Source organism: Solanum pennellii, chromosome 5 (assembly GCF_001406875.1).
Source record: "Solanum pennellii chromosome 5, SPENNV200".
NCBI lineage: Eukaryota > Viridiplantae > Streptophyta > Magnoliopsida > Solanales > Solanaceae > Solanum > Solanum pennellii.
In genome coordinates, this window is record NC_028641.1 from 10,582,385 (window position 1) to 10,594,696 (window position 12,312).

Here is a 12,312-nt window from a genome sequence, read left to right on the forward strand (position 1 = left end):
TATATATATATAATCTGAATCTTACAGGAGTTGTAGTACCCCATATTTACAATGTACTACCTACATCTATGATTATATGATCCTAATTCCTGTCTATAATGAGTCTAAAACATCAATGATAGAGACAGGAACATTACAAAGTAACTGATTACACCAAAACACAGTAGCAAGACGCAGTAGAGCTTAATCTGTTGCATACTGTTGTCTAAGCTCTCAAAACACCTAGAACTCCTCTCCTTCTCTAATGTCCATCAAATGCTTTCTGAGACTATCCTCCACCTGCCTCTATTATTGGCCAACAACCCAGCTTGTTAAGGCCTTTGTAATCTTCCCAGGCGTGCTCCCTGCTATTCCTCTGAGGTTCAAAAACAATCTCCATAGTTGTCCTGTGATTCTACTAGAAATAGATGATTCACGTTCTCTGCCCNCCCCCCACCACCACCACCACCACCACACACACAAGAAGTACCTGGGGCTTAAAATTATCCCCATTTACTTTAGGTTGTCTTGGGTAAGCACTGGCTCCTTTGCCAGAAGCCACACAAAGCATGCCAGTTTATATGGTATTTTAGATTTCCAAATGTTCTTCCATGGCCAACTGCTTGGCTGCTGGTTGTCGTTGTTCATTTTCATGTACGCTTTGCTCACTTTGTATGTGCCTTTCTCATCTCCCTGCCGCCATAGTTCATCCTCATCTTCTCCCAATCCACTGAATTGCTCAATCTTGTTGATGAAATCTTCCGTTCTTGGTATTTACCAATCATTGAGTTGCCTTCTGAAGTTGAATCTCCATCCCTCTATTGTCCATAATTCTGCTATGGTGAACTTTTGGTGAAGTATTAAGGAGTAGATATCTTGGAATAGCCTTTCTAAGTTGCCTTCTTCATGTCATTCATCTAGCCAAACTCTGGTTTTAGCCTGTCTAATCCTGGTTTTAGCCTTTCTAATCCTGTTCTACATTACCAACCAAGCATCTAGCCAATAGTCCTTCTCCTTCATGGTCTGAAATTTCATCTATTTCTATACTGCCCCTCTTGCTTCTCACCTCTGCTTCACGAATGGTCTTACCAGGCCATTTACTTTCCTGTATGGCTTTAGCATATTTCTGTCAATTTTGGAGGGAGTGCAATCTCTTGCCTTTTGGGGGCATTAATGAAGTTCTCAATCTTAAATGCAATGTAGCACCAACCTGCATTTAAGTCAGTTTCCGGTATAATCAAGACTAACCTTCCTCCTCTATTTATTGACAGAATGCTTATAGATCTTCCATACTCATTCTGTTTTCTTGTACTAAACGATTCAGCATTTTCTCTGTAATTCTCCATCTCCTCACTACCTTCTTCTGGTCCTTAGAAGCTTCTTTGAGTGTGAAGCAAATCCACTCCATAATCTTGCAGCTGATCGAGGTTGTCTTCATCAGTTTGCTACTCCTTTCTACCTATTCATACCAGGTTGAGTTTTCAGAGTTCCATCTCGTAATGTCAAAAGATTTAAAACCAGCATTGAAATAATCCTATTTTTGTCCATTAGTAGAATAGTGATTTACCGCTGAACTGGTTTAGAAGAGAAGTCAAGGTGGGGGGAACAGCTAAATCAGCAGGAAATAGCTAAAGGAGAGAAAGAAAGCTGGCTGATTCGGGCAAGCTGCCACCGGAACGTGGTAAAAAAAGAGGGATCTCTCTCTCCTAAGTAGTAGGGGAGAGAGTGTTTTTCGGGAGTCTGCCTGAGAGCATTCCTCCTCCTTATAGATCTATTTGCTTAACATCAAGTTAACTTTATATTTATACTAAGAAAAATCTAACAATCCTTCCATTTCAAAATAAGTGGTGTTTTACCATTTTTGTTAAAAATTTAGTGGTGTTTCACAATATCAAGAAGACATATATGATGTTCTTCCAATTTTACCCTTATTTAAATATAGATAATCTTACTTAACCAAGAAACTACTAAAGAGCTATATCTTTTTCAAAATATTTATTAAGGGGAAGTTAGTGAAATACAGTTTAGGAATGAGTAGTTTTCTAATTTTACTTAACCAACAAACTACTAAGAGCTATATCATCTTTTACAAAATATTTATTATGGGGAAGTTAGTAAAATGCATTTTACTTTCTAGGAATGAGTAGTTTTCTGTGTGCGGGTGTGTGTGTGTGTGTGGGGGGGGGGGTTGTGCCCAAGCTAAAAACACCACTTATTTTGAAATGGAGGGACTAACTATCTTCTGTAGCAAAGAAATGAAGTTCCTCTGCAGCATTAAAGCATCGGAATATCTGGTGGTGATTTCTATGAAGAATTATTGCATGTGTTTGTGTCAAATACGAGTATCATGTGTGAAGTTTCTTGATAAAGAAGTATTATACTTATTTTGTAATGGAGGGAGTATATTCTTCTGTAGCAAAGAAATTGTGTTTCTCCACAGCATTAAAGCATTGGAACATCTGGTGGTGGTTTCAATGAAAAATTATTGCATATCTTTGTGTCAAATACAAGTATCATGTGTGAAGTTTCTTGATAAAGAAGTATAATGAATTAGAGCTGCAATTAGCCTGAGATCTAGAATGGTTGCTTTGTTCCAGATTTTGTATTTTATGGTGCAAAACCTCAGTGATTTTTGAACATGAAGTTTGTGAACTGAAAATGAATGAAGGATTAAGCTGACGGTGAGAAGAGCAGCTTGATTCTTCAAAGATAAATAAATTGTCAGCTATATCAGCATTTCTCCTGCTAATACACTGTCAGAAAGATTATATTGCTCTACGTATCAAAAGGTCACCACAAGGATGGAATATGATTTTTAGAAGAAACTTGAATGACTGGGAAATTCCCAGAATGATTGAACTTTTCAAACTACTGGAGAGTTTCCAAGGAATCCAACCAGGTGAAGATTATGGTGGCATGGGCACAACAAAGGAAGATACAGGGTGAAGGAAGGATATAAACAAACAAGTCTTATGGAGAATCAAGACTTCAAATGGCCTAGGAAGCAAATTTGGAGAGTCAAAGTGCCAGAAAAAGTGGCATGCTTCACCTGGCTGCTAGCCAATGAAGCAGTTCTGACATTGGACAATGTGGCCAAGAGAGGTATATATCTATGCAACAGATGCTCCTTATGTGTTAAGGATACAGAGACAGTAAAACATCTCTTTCTACACTGCAATTTCACTGTTCAACTGTGGCAGATTTTCCTTAATCTCAGAGGCATTTCCTGGAGTATGCCTAGTAAGATTGCTGAGACTCTTTTCAGTTGGGAGGAGGCTGGAGTTGGGGCTATAAACAGTGAAAGATGGAGGATAATACCTGCTTGTATATGGTGGATTATATGGAGAGAGAGAAATGATAGATGTTTTGAAAATAGGGACAACAACCTTCAGGAAGTCAAACTTAAATGTATTTTGTTGTTCTGTTTATGGTGTACAAATGTCTACTCCAATGAGACTGAGTCAATCATAGATGGTTTAGGGTCCATAGTTCCTGGTTTAGCATTGGAAGGACTTTAATCTTTTTCTTGTTTTTGTAAATATGGTTTCTCAGTACAACCTAAGTACTGACTGAAATACAATGTTACTAGTGTCAAAAAAAAAAAAGACAAAAGTAATTAGGATTATGTTGTTTCTCATTATAAGGTAACCAAAGTGGTTTGTTATCAATTTCCCATACAGAAAAAAAATATTCCACAGGTCAAAGCCTTTCATTGACTTGACAAAGAAGGCAAGATGTTATTGTGTTGTTCTTGTTGTTTTTCCGTCTTGAAGCGTTGCAATCTTATGTTCTTCTTCTGCATTCTTTTTCCTTCACTACTTAAGCAGGCAATACTTCAAAAAGGATTAATTAACTCGTTGAACTTGCAGTAAGAGCTCTGAGAAGAAGAGGAGGCACACTCCTTTGAACCTTCCTGATGGTTTTGGCTTGGGTGATCACATCCAGCTACTCCAAATTTATGAGCAATGGTACCAGACCGACTACAACATAGACTGGTGTAAAGAAAACAACTTACAGGTAATTTACTGTATTTCCATGAAGAACCATCACATATTTTTATAGTATACTATTGGTTTTGTTATTTGATTATTTGAATTTATTTTTTCAAAACTTTTTATGCCATTTTGACATAAATGGAATGACACAAGGAGATTTTATTCATTCCAGATCTTGTCAATTGTAGGTCCGCGGGATGTTGTTTGTGAGAGATGTCAGGAAACAGTTATCTCAAATAATGCAAAAAATCACTGAAGGTAATGGTTTCGTGTTGCTAGAGTTATCAAAATACAAGACAATGATAAATTAAGGCCTTCCAGATTATCCTGTTTGGTAGTTTTAGTATTTTAAGTTGTCCCTTTCATTTTAAACATCATAATATGGCATCTGTAGTCTACTATGCAATTAACTTTGTGCCCCTTAAGTTAGGGTTTAGTTTCTTGTAGTTGTACTGCATTGGTGCTCGCATAATATTTCTGAAAAAATAAAGCTTCTAAATGTTTCTTTATGTTGTCTGCTTAAAATTAGGCTCATTAGATGTCCAAACAAGCAATAGACGGAGAGGTGGCCAACAGGAGTACAAAAATTTGAGGAAAGCACTGTGCATTGGCTACGCAAATCAGCTTGCTGAACGAATGATTCGACATAACGGGTATCGGCCTCTTGGTTTCAAGTCTGAACTCGTACAGGTAATTACTGTTTCACAGTGCTACTCCGTGGTGTTTGTCCATTTTTGTGGAGGCTAATAACGCTCAATCGTACCGTCATAAAAGAGTAAGAGATTGTCATAATAATTACTGGAAGTATTTCCTAGTTGAATTCAACAGAGACTAATTATATATGAGGTTGTTAAGACTTAGTTCGTTGATTTATTCGTAATACTGTGCCAAATATCTTTTTAAGGTGATCTCAATTACGAATACCAAAAACTACAGATTATAAGCTAACAATTAAGGAAGTGCAGTAAAGAGGGATTGTAATCATTATGAGAGTAACCTAGGGTGACCTCCTCTATGAATTCGATCAACTTCGTTGATTTATGTGGATTAGTAATTGGCGACCATTTATTAGGCTATCCTTGTTCATATGACACAGACCACGGTCTTCCAACTTAGACGTATTTTTCCTTAACTCATATTCCTATTCATTAAGCATAGGGCTGGGCATTCGGTTTGTTCGGTTTACGAAATTTGGTATGTGTTTTTTTGGTTTGCGGTTTGGTGATAATATTAACCGAAACCAAATTGAAATAAATTCGGTTCAGTTTGATTTTCACAATTTCGGTTTGGGTATCATTTATATTGAGCCTTTTTCTGTGTGTGAACTGAGTTTTTTATATATTAAGAGAACTTCTCCAGGAACTTCGTGATGATACATTAGCTGTCCAGAGACATATATCTTTGTTTGCCTAATTATTTCTTAACCTCTTTAGTTTAAGTGATGAAGATTGAATACTCTTGTGATAAAAGTAACAAAGTAAAGTAAATGGTGTCCATCCATGAGTTCAGAAAATAGATAAAAGTAACAAACTAAAGTAAATGGTGGTCCACCATGAGTTCAGATGTACATCGGGAATGGTGGTGTTGTAGGGACGATGGTAGTCTGGACAGTTTTGTGGCGTCGACAATGGGGTTTGTGATTTGTGGGACTGTGAGTTTTAGGGTAGGGAGTTGGGCTGGGTTGGTTATTTTAATTTGGGATGTGGATGTATTGGATTTGGCAAACCACTTGGGGCTTGTTTGGTAGTGTATAAGAATAGTGTCGAATATGCGTAATAGTAATGCTGGCATTAGTAATTCTTGTATTAGTTATGCTAAAATTATTTCTTGTATAGTGTATTAATAAGAACATGCATTGCATAATTTCCATGAAAAATATTTGCTTACAAAAATACCCTCCACAAATATAGTGAAAAGTATGTGGAAAAGATTTTGAGGATTATTGTGTCTTTATCATGCTAATGCATGGCACTCAAGGATGTGACCTAGTGGTTAATGAACTAATGAAGTGATTGAGAACCCTAAGATCTTAGGTTCAAAACTCAGTGCAGAAGTTGATTCTTTCCATCTGTCCTAGCCTTTGGTGGATAGAGTTGGTGGTGTCTGGTACCTGGTACCTGTTGCTGCCTTGCTGGTGAGAGGTACTAAGTACCATGAAACTAGTTAAGGTGTACAAAAGTTGGTCTAGACACCACGGTCATCAGATTTCCTTTGCATTATTAATACCATTGATTTCCAAGTATTAGTTAATACTAAATAGCGTGTATTAGTTATATATAGGTTTAAAAAGTGTACAAAACAAGATACCAATAATTGTAATACATAAAGCTAATGCATTCATTATTTTTTCTAATGCACTCTACCAAACGACCCCTTAAGTCTTAACCCAATATGTTATGTTGAATGAAAAATTGACTTGCAATAAAATTGATTTTTTCGGTTTAAACGAATTAAAATTTTCAAAAACCAAAAACTGATCAAACCAAAAAACTGAAACTGTTCATTTCAGTCGATTTTTTCAGTTTGAACCGAAATATGCCCAGTCCTGATTAAGCATGCCGTAGTGATGATTCTAAACGATCTCTATTGGTTCGACGCTCCAATTCCTTGGGCAGTCTAGTCAACCTGCTGATTGAATCAAACCGTAAATACAATGTTTTTTTCCCAATATAGATTGGAAGGGCACAACCAAGAGCCGGCACTCCTTTCATAGTGGTTAAATACAAATTCAATTGGAATAAGTAAAACACTAACACCTTATACCATAAATGAATCAAGAAATTAAATGAATAACATAGATTTGGCTTAAACCCTAGATAGGTGTTTAGCTATTGAATGCTAAGATCAACACAAAAAAATAAACAATAAGAGCTCATCATATTAATCATGAGAAGAAAAGAAAGAGTTTGAAAGCGAACACAAGATTGGATTCCTCCAGACTTATGTTATTCTCTTGTGTTTTTAAGCAAAAGATACTAAAAATAACCTAAATGTTTATACAATTGGATAAGACTTTAGAATTTCCGAACAAGAACACCCTGCCTGTCCACCTTTGCGAGATTGCATAGATGTTTGCGGCTCGCACAGGTCCTCTATGCGGGACGCAGAGAACTTCACACAGCTTCACTCATACTTGACAATTTTCAGGACTTTTTCTTTAGTGTTTTCAGTGATGTTACATAAGTCTCTGTTGGATGCACAGATGGGACCTCTGTTGGCTGCATAGACCTCTGCTAGCTGCATAGATCTACTCTGACACCACATACTTCACAATTGTCGATTATGATTCCAATTTCGCTATTCTATCTTTTTACATCCTTTCTAGCTTTGACAGCATCTATTGATCAACAAACATGAAACATGAAAAATTCCGTGTGATTGAGCATAATATATAGTAAAAGAACTACAAAAGCGTAAGTAATTGACGCTGAATAAGTGGTAAAATCACCACTTACCAAAGGCCATGGTCTAAAGTTCCATCTCTAGTTTGAAAATGAACTCTAAACATGATATACGTGCTCCTTAGTCAGTTATCATATTGGGACGAGATCTATGTCTGCTGCGTTATTGATGTACCAATATTATAGTTTTATACTTGAATTGGTACATCTATGTCTGCTGCGTCATTGATGTACCAATGTTATAGTTTTATACTTGAACTGGTATATTTCAACTTTCAAATCTTGAGTTCCTTATTAATTGTGCAGGTCCATCCATCTTCTGTGCTAAAATCAGATGAGGATGGGATGCTTCCAAACTATGTCGTCTATCATGAATTAATAGTTACATCACGCCCATTTATGCGTAATGTATGTGCAGTTGAGATGCGATGGGTTGCACCAATCTTAGCGAAGCTTGAGAAACTAAATGTGTTCAAACTGAGGCAAGTAACATATGCTTGACATTTGAGGCGATTAACTTATATTATCCTATCCATTTGTTTGAACTTTCTTGTGCATGAAACAGTGGGGGATCTAGCCAGCCGGATAACCAAATTCAAGAAGTAGCTTTGACTGTGGAAAAGAAAGAAATTGCTGCAGTTCAGCCACCCGAAGACCGTGCCAGCATGATACAAGCTGCTCGGGAACGGTTTCTAGCTCGGAAAGGTCAGAAGTAGCATTACAATGGTTGTTCGACAGATTAACTGGTTATGCGCATGCACTGTCCTTGCCACAAAATTGGCTGCTGCTCAGCTGGAAGTGGAGTGTAACCCTTTCTTAAGATTCATGATGGGAGGGTGTTATTCTCCCACTTGATGCAGAAATCTGGCACCAAAAGGTTTTTGAAGAATGGTCAGATGAATTATATATACCTTTCTCGGGCTTTGTGTAAGATCAAGTGTAGTGTCTGGTCTATCAGTTTAATATATGATACGTGGGTCATCGGTCCACAAGATATTAACAAGAATGATCAGATGTATGTTTGATATCAAGTTCTAATGGATGAGGGAACAACAGTTGAGTGTTGTCAAAGTGGAAGGGCTCTCAAAGAAACAATCAAACTGGTGAAGAAACAAGCAAGTTATAATAACCAGTGTTGTGGTTGAGTGTGTTATTGATGAACACACACATGATGCTTCCTTATCAACCATCAAGAATGGCAAAGTTCACTATGCCCTTGACAGTTTGGCATTTTTGAAGTTTTCATTTGACCGATAAATTTAGAAACTCGTTCTATTTCTTGTGAATGAGGAATTTTCAAGGGTCAGTTGGTGCACGGGTTGAAATGGTGTATAATGAGCTTGTCTTTTTATCGTTCTCCACTTAAATACTACTGGCACCAGGTTTTAATATGTGGTTGTGTTCGATCCCCTAATGTGTGTTTTAACCTTACGTTACATGCCACGGTTTTATGACTCAACTAAATCCCAAACAACTAGAATCTCAATACCTACTCGTAATCAACCAAAATGCACATATGAATTTAACTAAAGGTTCATGTGTGGACTGTGGCCCTTTTTTTCTAGAAAAAAAAATCATTGTTTGTGGGTTGTTTATAGAAGTAAAATTGAAAGGACCAACAAGACTTGCTCATCTTACCATAGAACAATGCAATACTGTTCTAGTTCTACCGAAAAAAAAAAAGAAACACTTTATCATTTCAAGTCGATTTTGAGAAGAATTTTGTTGACCACTTTTTTGAAAAACCATGTAGAATTTTAGCTTTTTCCTATGCTTAGAGAATTGTCTGTAAAAAAAATTATCTAGCCCTCCTATTTATAGTTCTAGGAGGTACGTAAACTAAGAGTAAATGAACTCCTGTTGATCTTGAACTTGAATGGATTGCCAAGTCACCTTGAAACTTTGACATGAATTTGAATTTCAAGCTGAAATCAATTTTTGGACTTAAATTTATTAAGATGAACTTACTCATTTGTGCGATCCAAATTAATATTTAACTCAAATAAATATTACTCTAATCTAAATTTTGTATGAACTGAATCCAACAAAAAATTTGCGTCTAAAGATGCCCTTATTGTAATGAGATGGGGCTTGAAATACCTGAAAATGAATAATCGACTTACTTCTTTCTCCCTTTTTCCGTATGTGCGTTCATACTAGTTGTTAAGCGTAGCTTGTGAATTATTTTAAACTAGTAAAATTACCTGCGCTTCGCACGTGAATTTAGTATCACATAATTTATAAAATAATACTTAAAATCTATCAGTCATTGAAACTAAAATACTATATTATCTTACATACAAGATTACGTAGCAACAAACATTAATAGTGTAAATGAAAATGATAATTATAATATCTTATCATTTATCGTTCAATCAATCATCTTTAATTTGATTTTATTATTTATCCTTTTGCTTTCATGAAGTGTTACTATTTGATATTTTTAGGGAATCAAATGAACATTAACTTGAGAAAATGGATAAATAAATTTTAAAAAGCTGAAAAAGTGGACAAATATTCTAATTCTAATCTGTAGAAAGTTCAGCCTTATCATTTGCTTTACATATATCATTTTAAAGTTGCCCGTTTAAATATATCATAAGCAACTATTAAAATAAAAAATGAAAGGGAGAATGTATCATATTGGACAACAATTCAACCTATTATATATACTTGAAAGAGAAAAATATTACACAAAATTATTCAATTTTGTTCCGTGTTTTGTTAAAATCAACATACCAGAGTGATAGAGTGCAGCTTGAAACTAACTTCTATTCCAATCCCAATGTCGAGAAATACAATCATTACTTCAAGAAAAAAGTATTTACAATTTGCAGTAAACTGAAAATTTGACAATACTTCTTATTGAATATGAGCAATTAATTTAATGTGTAGTTATCTGTCTTTGTACAGAAGAACAAGAAGAAGTTTAGAATTTTTCGTTGTTTTAAAATGAGAGGAAGTCCTCTATTAATAGATAACAAAGGATAGTGTGAACAAATATTTATTATATCTTATTGGAAATGTCACAATTCTTTGGAAAAGTTATAACCCTTTGGATAAGTCACAACTTTTCATAAAAGTCACAAATTTTCATTAAAGGACAATTGACTAGTTTTGAAAATAAATAAATTAAAAAGGAATCTTGATATGTGATGGCGCCGTATAGACGGGTCTAGGTATATATATATATATATATATATATATATATATATACTTTCTTTGCAAAGAGGTCCATTTTCAAACGTAAAGCAACCATAACTTCTTGTGTATTCAACACAACGAACTTCTTGCAATTGCTTTCCATGGTTTAACAATTGCAATATCCAAACTCGTGCTTTATCTTAGGTTTCAAAAAGTACGTGAAGTATTTTTCACCAAATAAATTTACTACATAAATTCACACCAATCATGTTTTACTTGGACATAACATCTTACTTGTAGTAGTTTAGGACTATTTTTTTTATTAGCCTATAGTGTGAACCAACACAAAATTGAACTAAAGTTAAAATACAAGTATTGCATTGTTATCAATGTTTGTCTTGTCAAATTGAAGCTTCGTGCATTTGGCACCAATCCATAAAGAACAAAGAAGCACGCACGATTAGCACCATGATCTCCGTTATCTTTTTTTCTTTGTAAGTTTAGAACGTCTATGTAAATTGTTAGAAGGAAATCGTTTTGTCAAAAGCAATTTTGCTCTTGTGATTAAAAAAAATTGATGTGTCCTATTAAAAATTTTAGCATTATATGACATTTTGATGACTCGTTGAGTTTAGAAGCTTCTTTCCTTGGATCAAAGACAAGTGGTGTTTTACATGCTAGCAATCTTGAACTCCTTGTTATGAGTGTGTGTTGCTAATTCTTCAAAAGTTTGAGGTTTAATCCCTTGGAGGATATACACAAAGTCCAATGCATTCTTTAGATAAAATTTTAACTAAGTTTAAGAAAGTTGATCCTTATAATCTACGTACAACAAATGGACGATTGATGTAATTTACTATATACCCATCCTCATTTTGTTTTGTGTTTGTCAACTCCATCATGCTTATTGTACGATGGTGCTATAAAAATGATTTGGAAACTTATTTTTGAGTTGCCCCTAACTATCAATTGACTCATGTTCTAAGTCGATATACCAGTCGGATGCATATTTAATAACATTTTAGAAAAGTCACACCTTTTGAAAAGAAAAAAAGATCTGAAATATATTCGAACTTTGACCAAAATTGTTGTTACAATACCGAATTTTAAAAAAAATCTTTTACCCCTGCACTATTTTGATACTCCTTCTGTCCCTATTTACTTGTCCATAACTACACCATTTTCAACCTACAGCAACACCACGTAAGTGTAGCCTAAACTAGCAAAAAGTGTGGCCTTTGATAAAAGGCTACACTTTTGGACATTCAGCAACACTTTTTAGGGGCTGCCCAAAAGAAGCGTAACCTTTGACATTAGGCAACACTTTTTAAATGTTGCCATCTTTGGCTACACTTATATAAGGGCACGCTTTGAAGACGTGCATTAGCAACACCTATTTTTTGTTAGACTACACTTAAAAGCGTTGTCTTTTCAGATTTATTGGTCACACTTAAAAAGTGTTGCCTTTTATTGGTCATCTATTGCAACACTTTCAAAGTGTAACTTTTTATCTACCTAGAGCAACACTTACAAAGTGTAACTTCAACATTTATAAGCCTACAAGTAGCACAAATACATATAATATATTTACATACATACAAGTGACCTAAAACACAAAATGAACTAATTAATCATTAAATTGAAGCTACATATTTCAAATAAACTTCGAGAAATATTTCATGTACAACCAAAAGATAGTATGTGTTGTGTACATACCCATACTTATACATCAATATTCTAAATGTGTACACAATAAATCAAATATGTATTTAAACTTTTACAATAGTTCAAAA

The 12,312-nt window shown here is 35.0% G+C and overlaps 1 protein-coding gene and 1 pseudogene across 1 annotated transcript in view; both read left to right on the plus strand.

Annotated features, from left to right (window-relative positions):
• Nucleotides 1-8,724, plus strand: part of LOC107020942 (probable pre-mRNA-splicing factor ATP-dependent RNA helicase DEAH4) — an 18,865-nt gene extending 10,141 nt beyond the window's left edge. The window contains exons 12-16 of the mRNA XM_015221481.2: nucleotides 3,849-3,996; nucleotides 4,163-4,232; nucleotides 4,504-4,664; nucleotides 7,682-7,857; nucleotides 7,941-8,724. Coding sequence (XP_015076967.1) covers nucleotides 3,849-3,996; nucleotides 4,163-4,232; nucleotides 4,504-4,664; nucleotides 7,682-7,857; nucleotides 7,941-8,091 — 706 coding nt within the window. The 3' untranslated portion in view covers nucleotides 8,092-8,724. The remainder of the gene's footprint in view (nucleotides 1-3,848; nucleotides 3,997-4,162; nucleotides 4,233-4,503; nucleotides 4,665-7,681; nucleotides 7,858-7,940) is intronic.
• Nucleotides 8,283-8,390, plus strand: LOC114077392 (annotated as a pseudogene).
• Nucleotides 8,725-12,312: the final 3,588 nt, after the last annotated feature.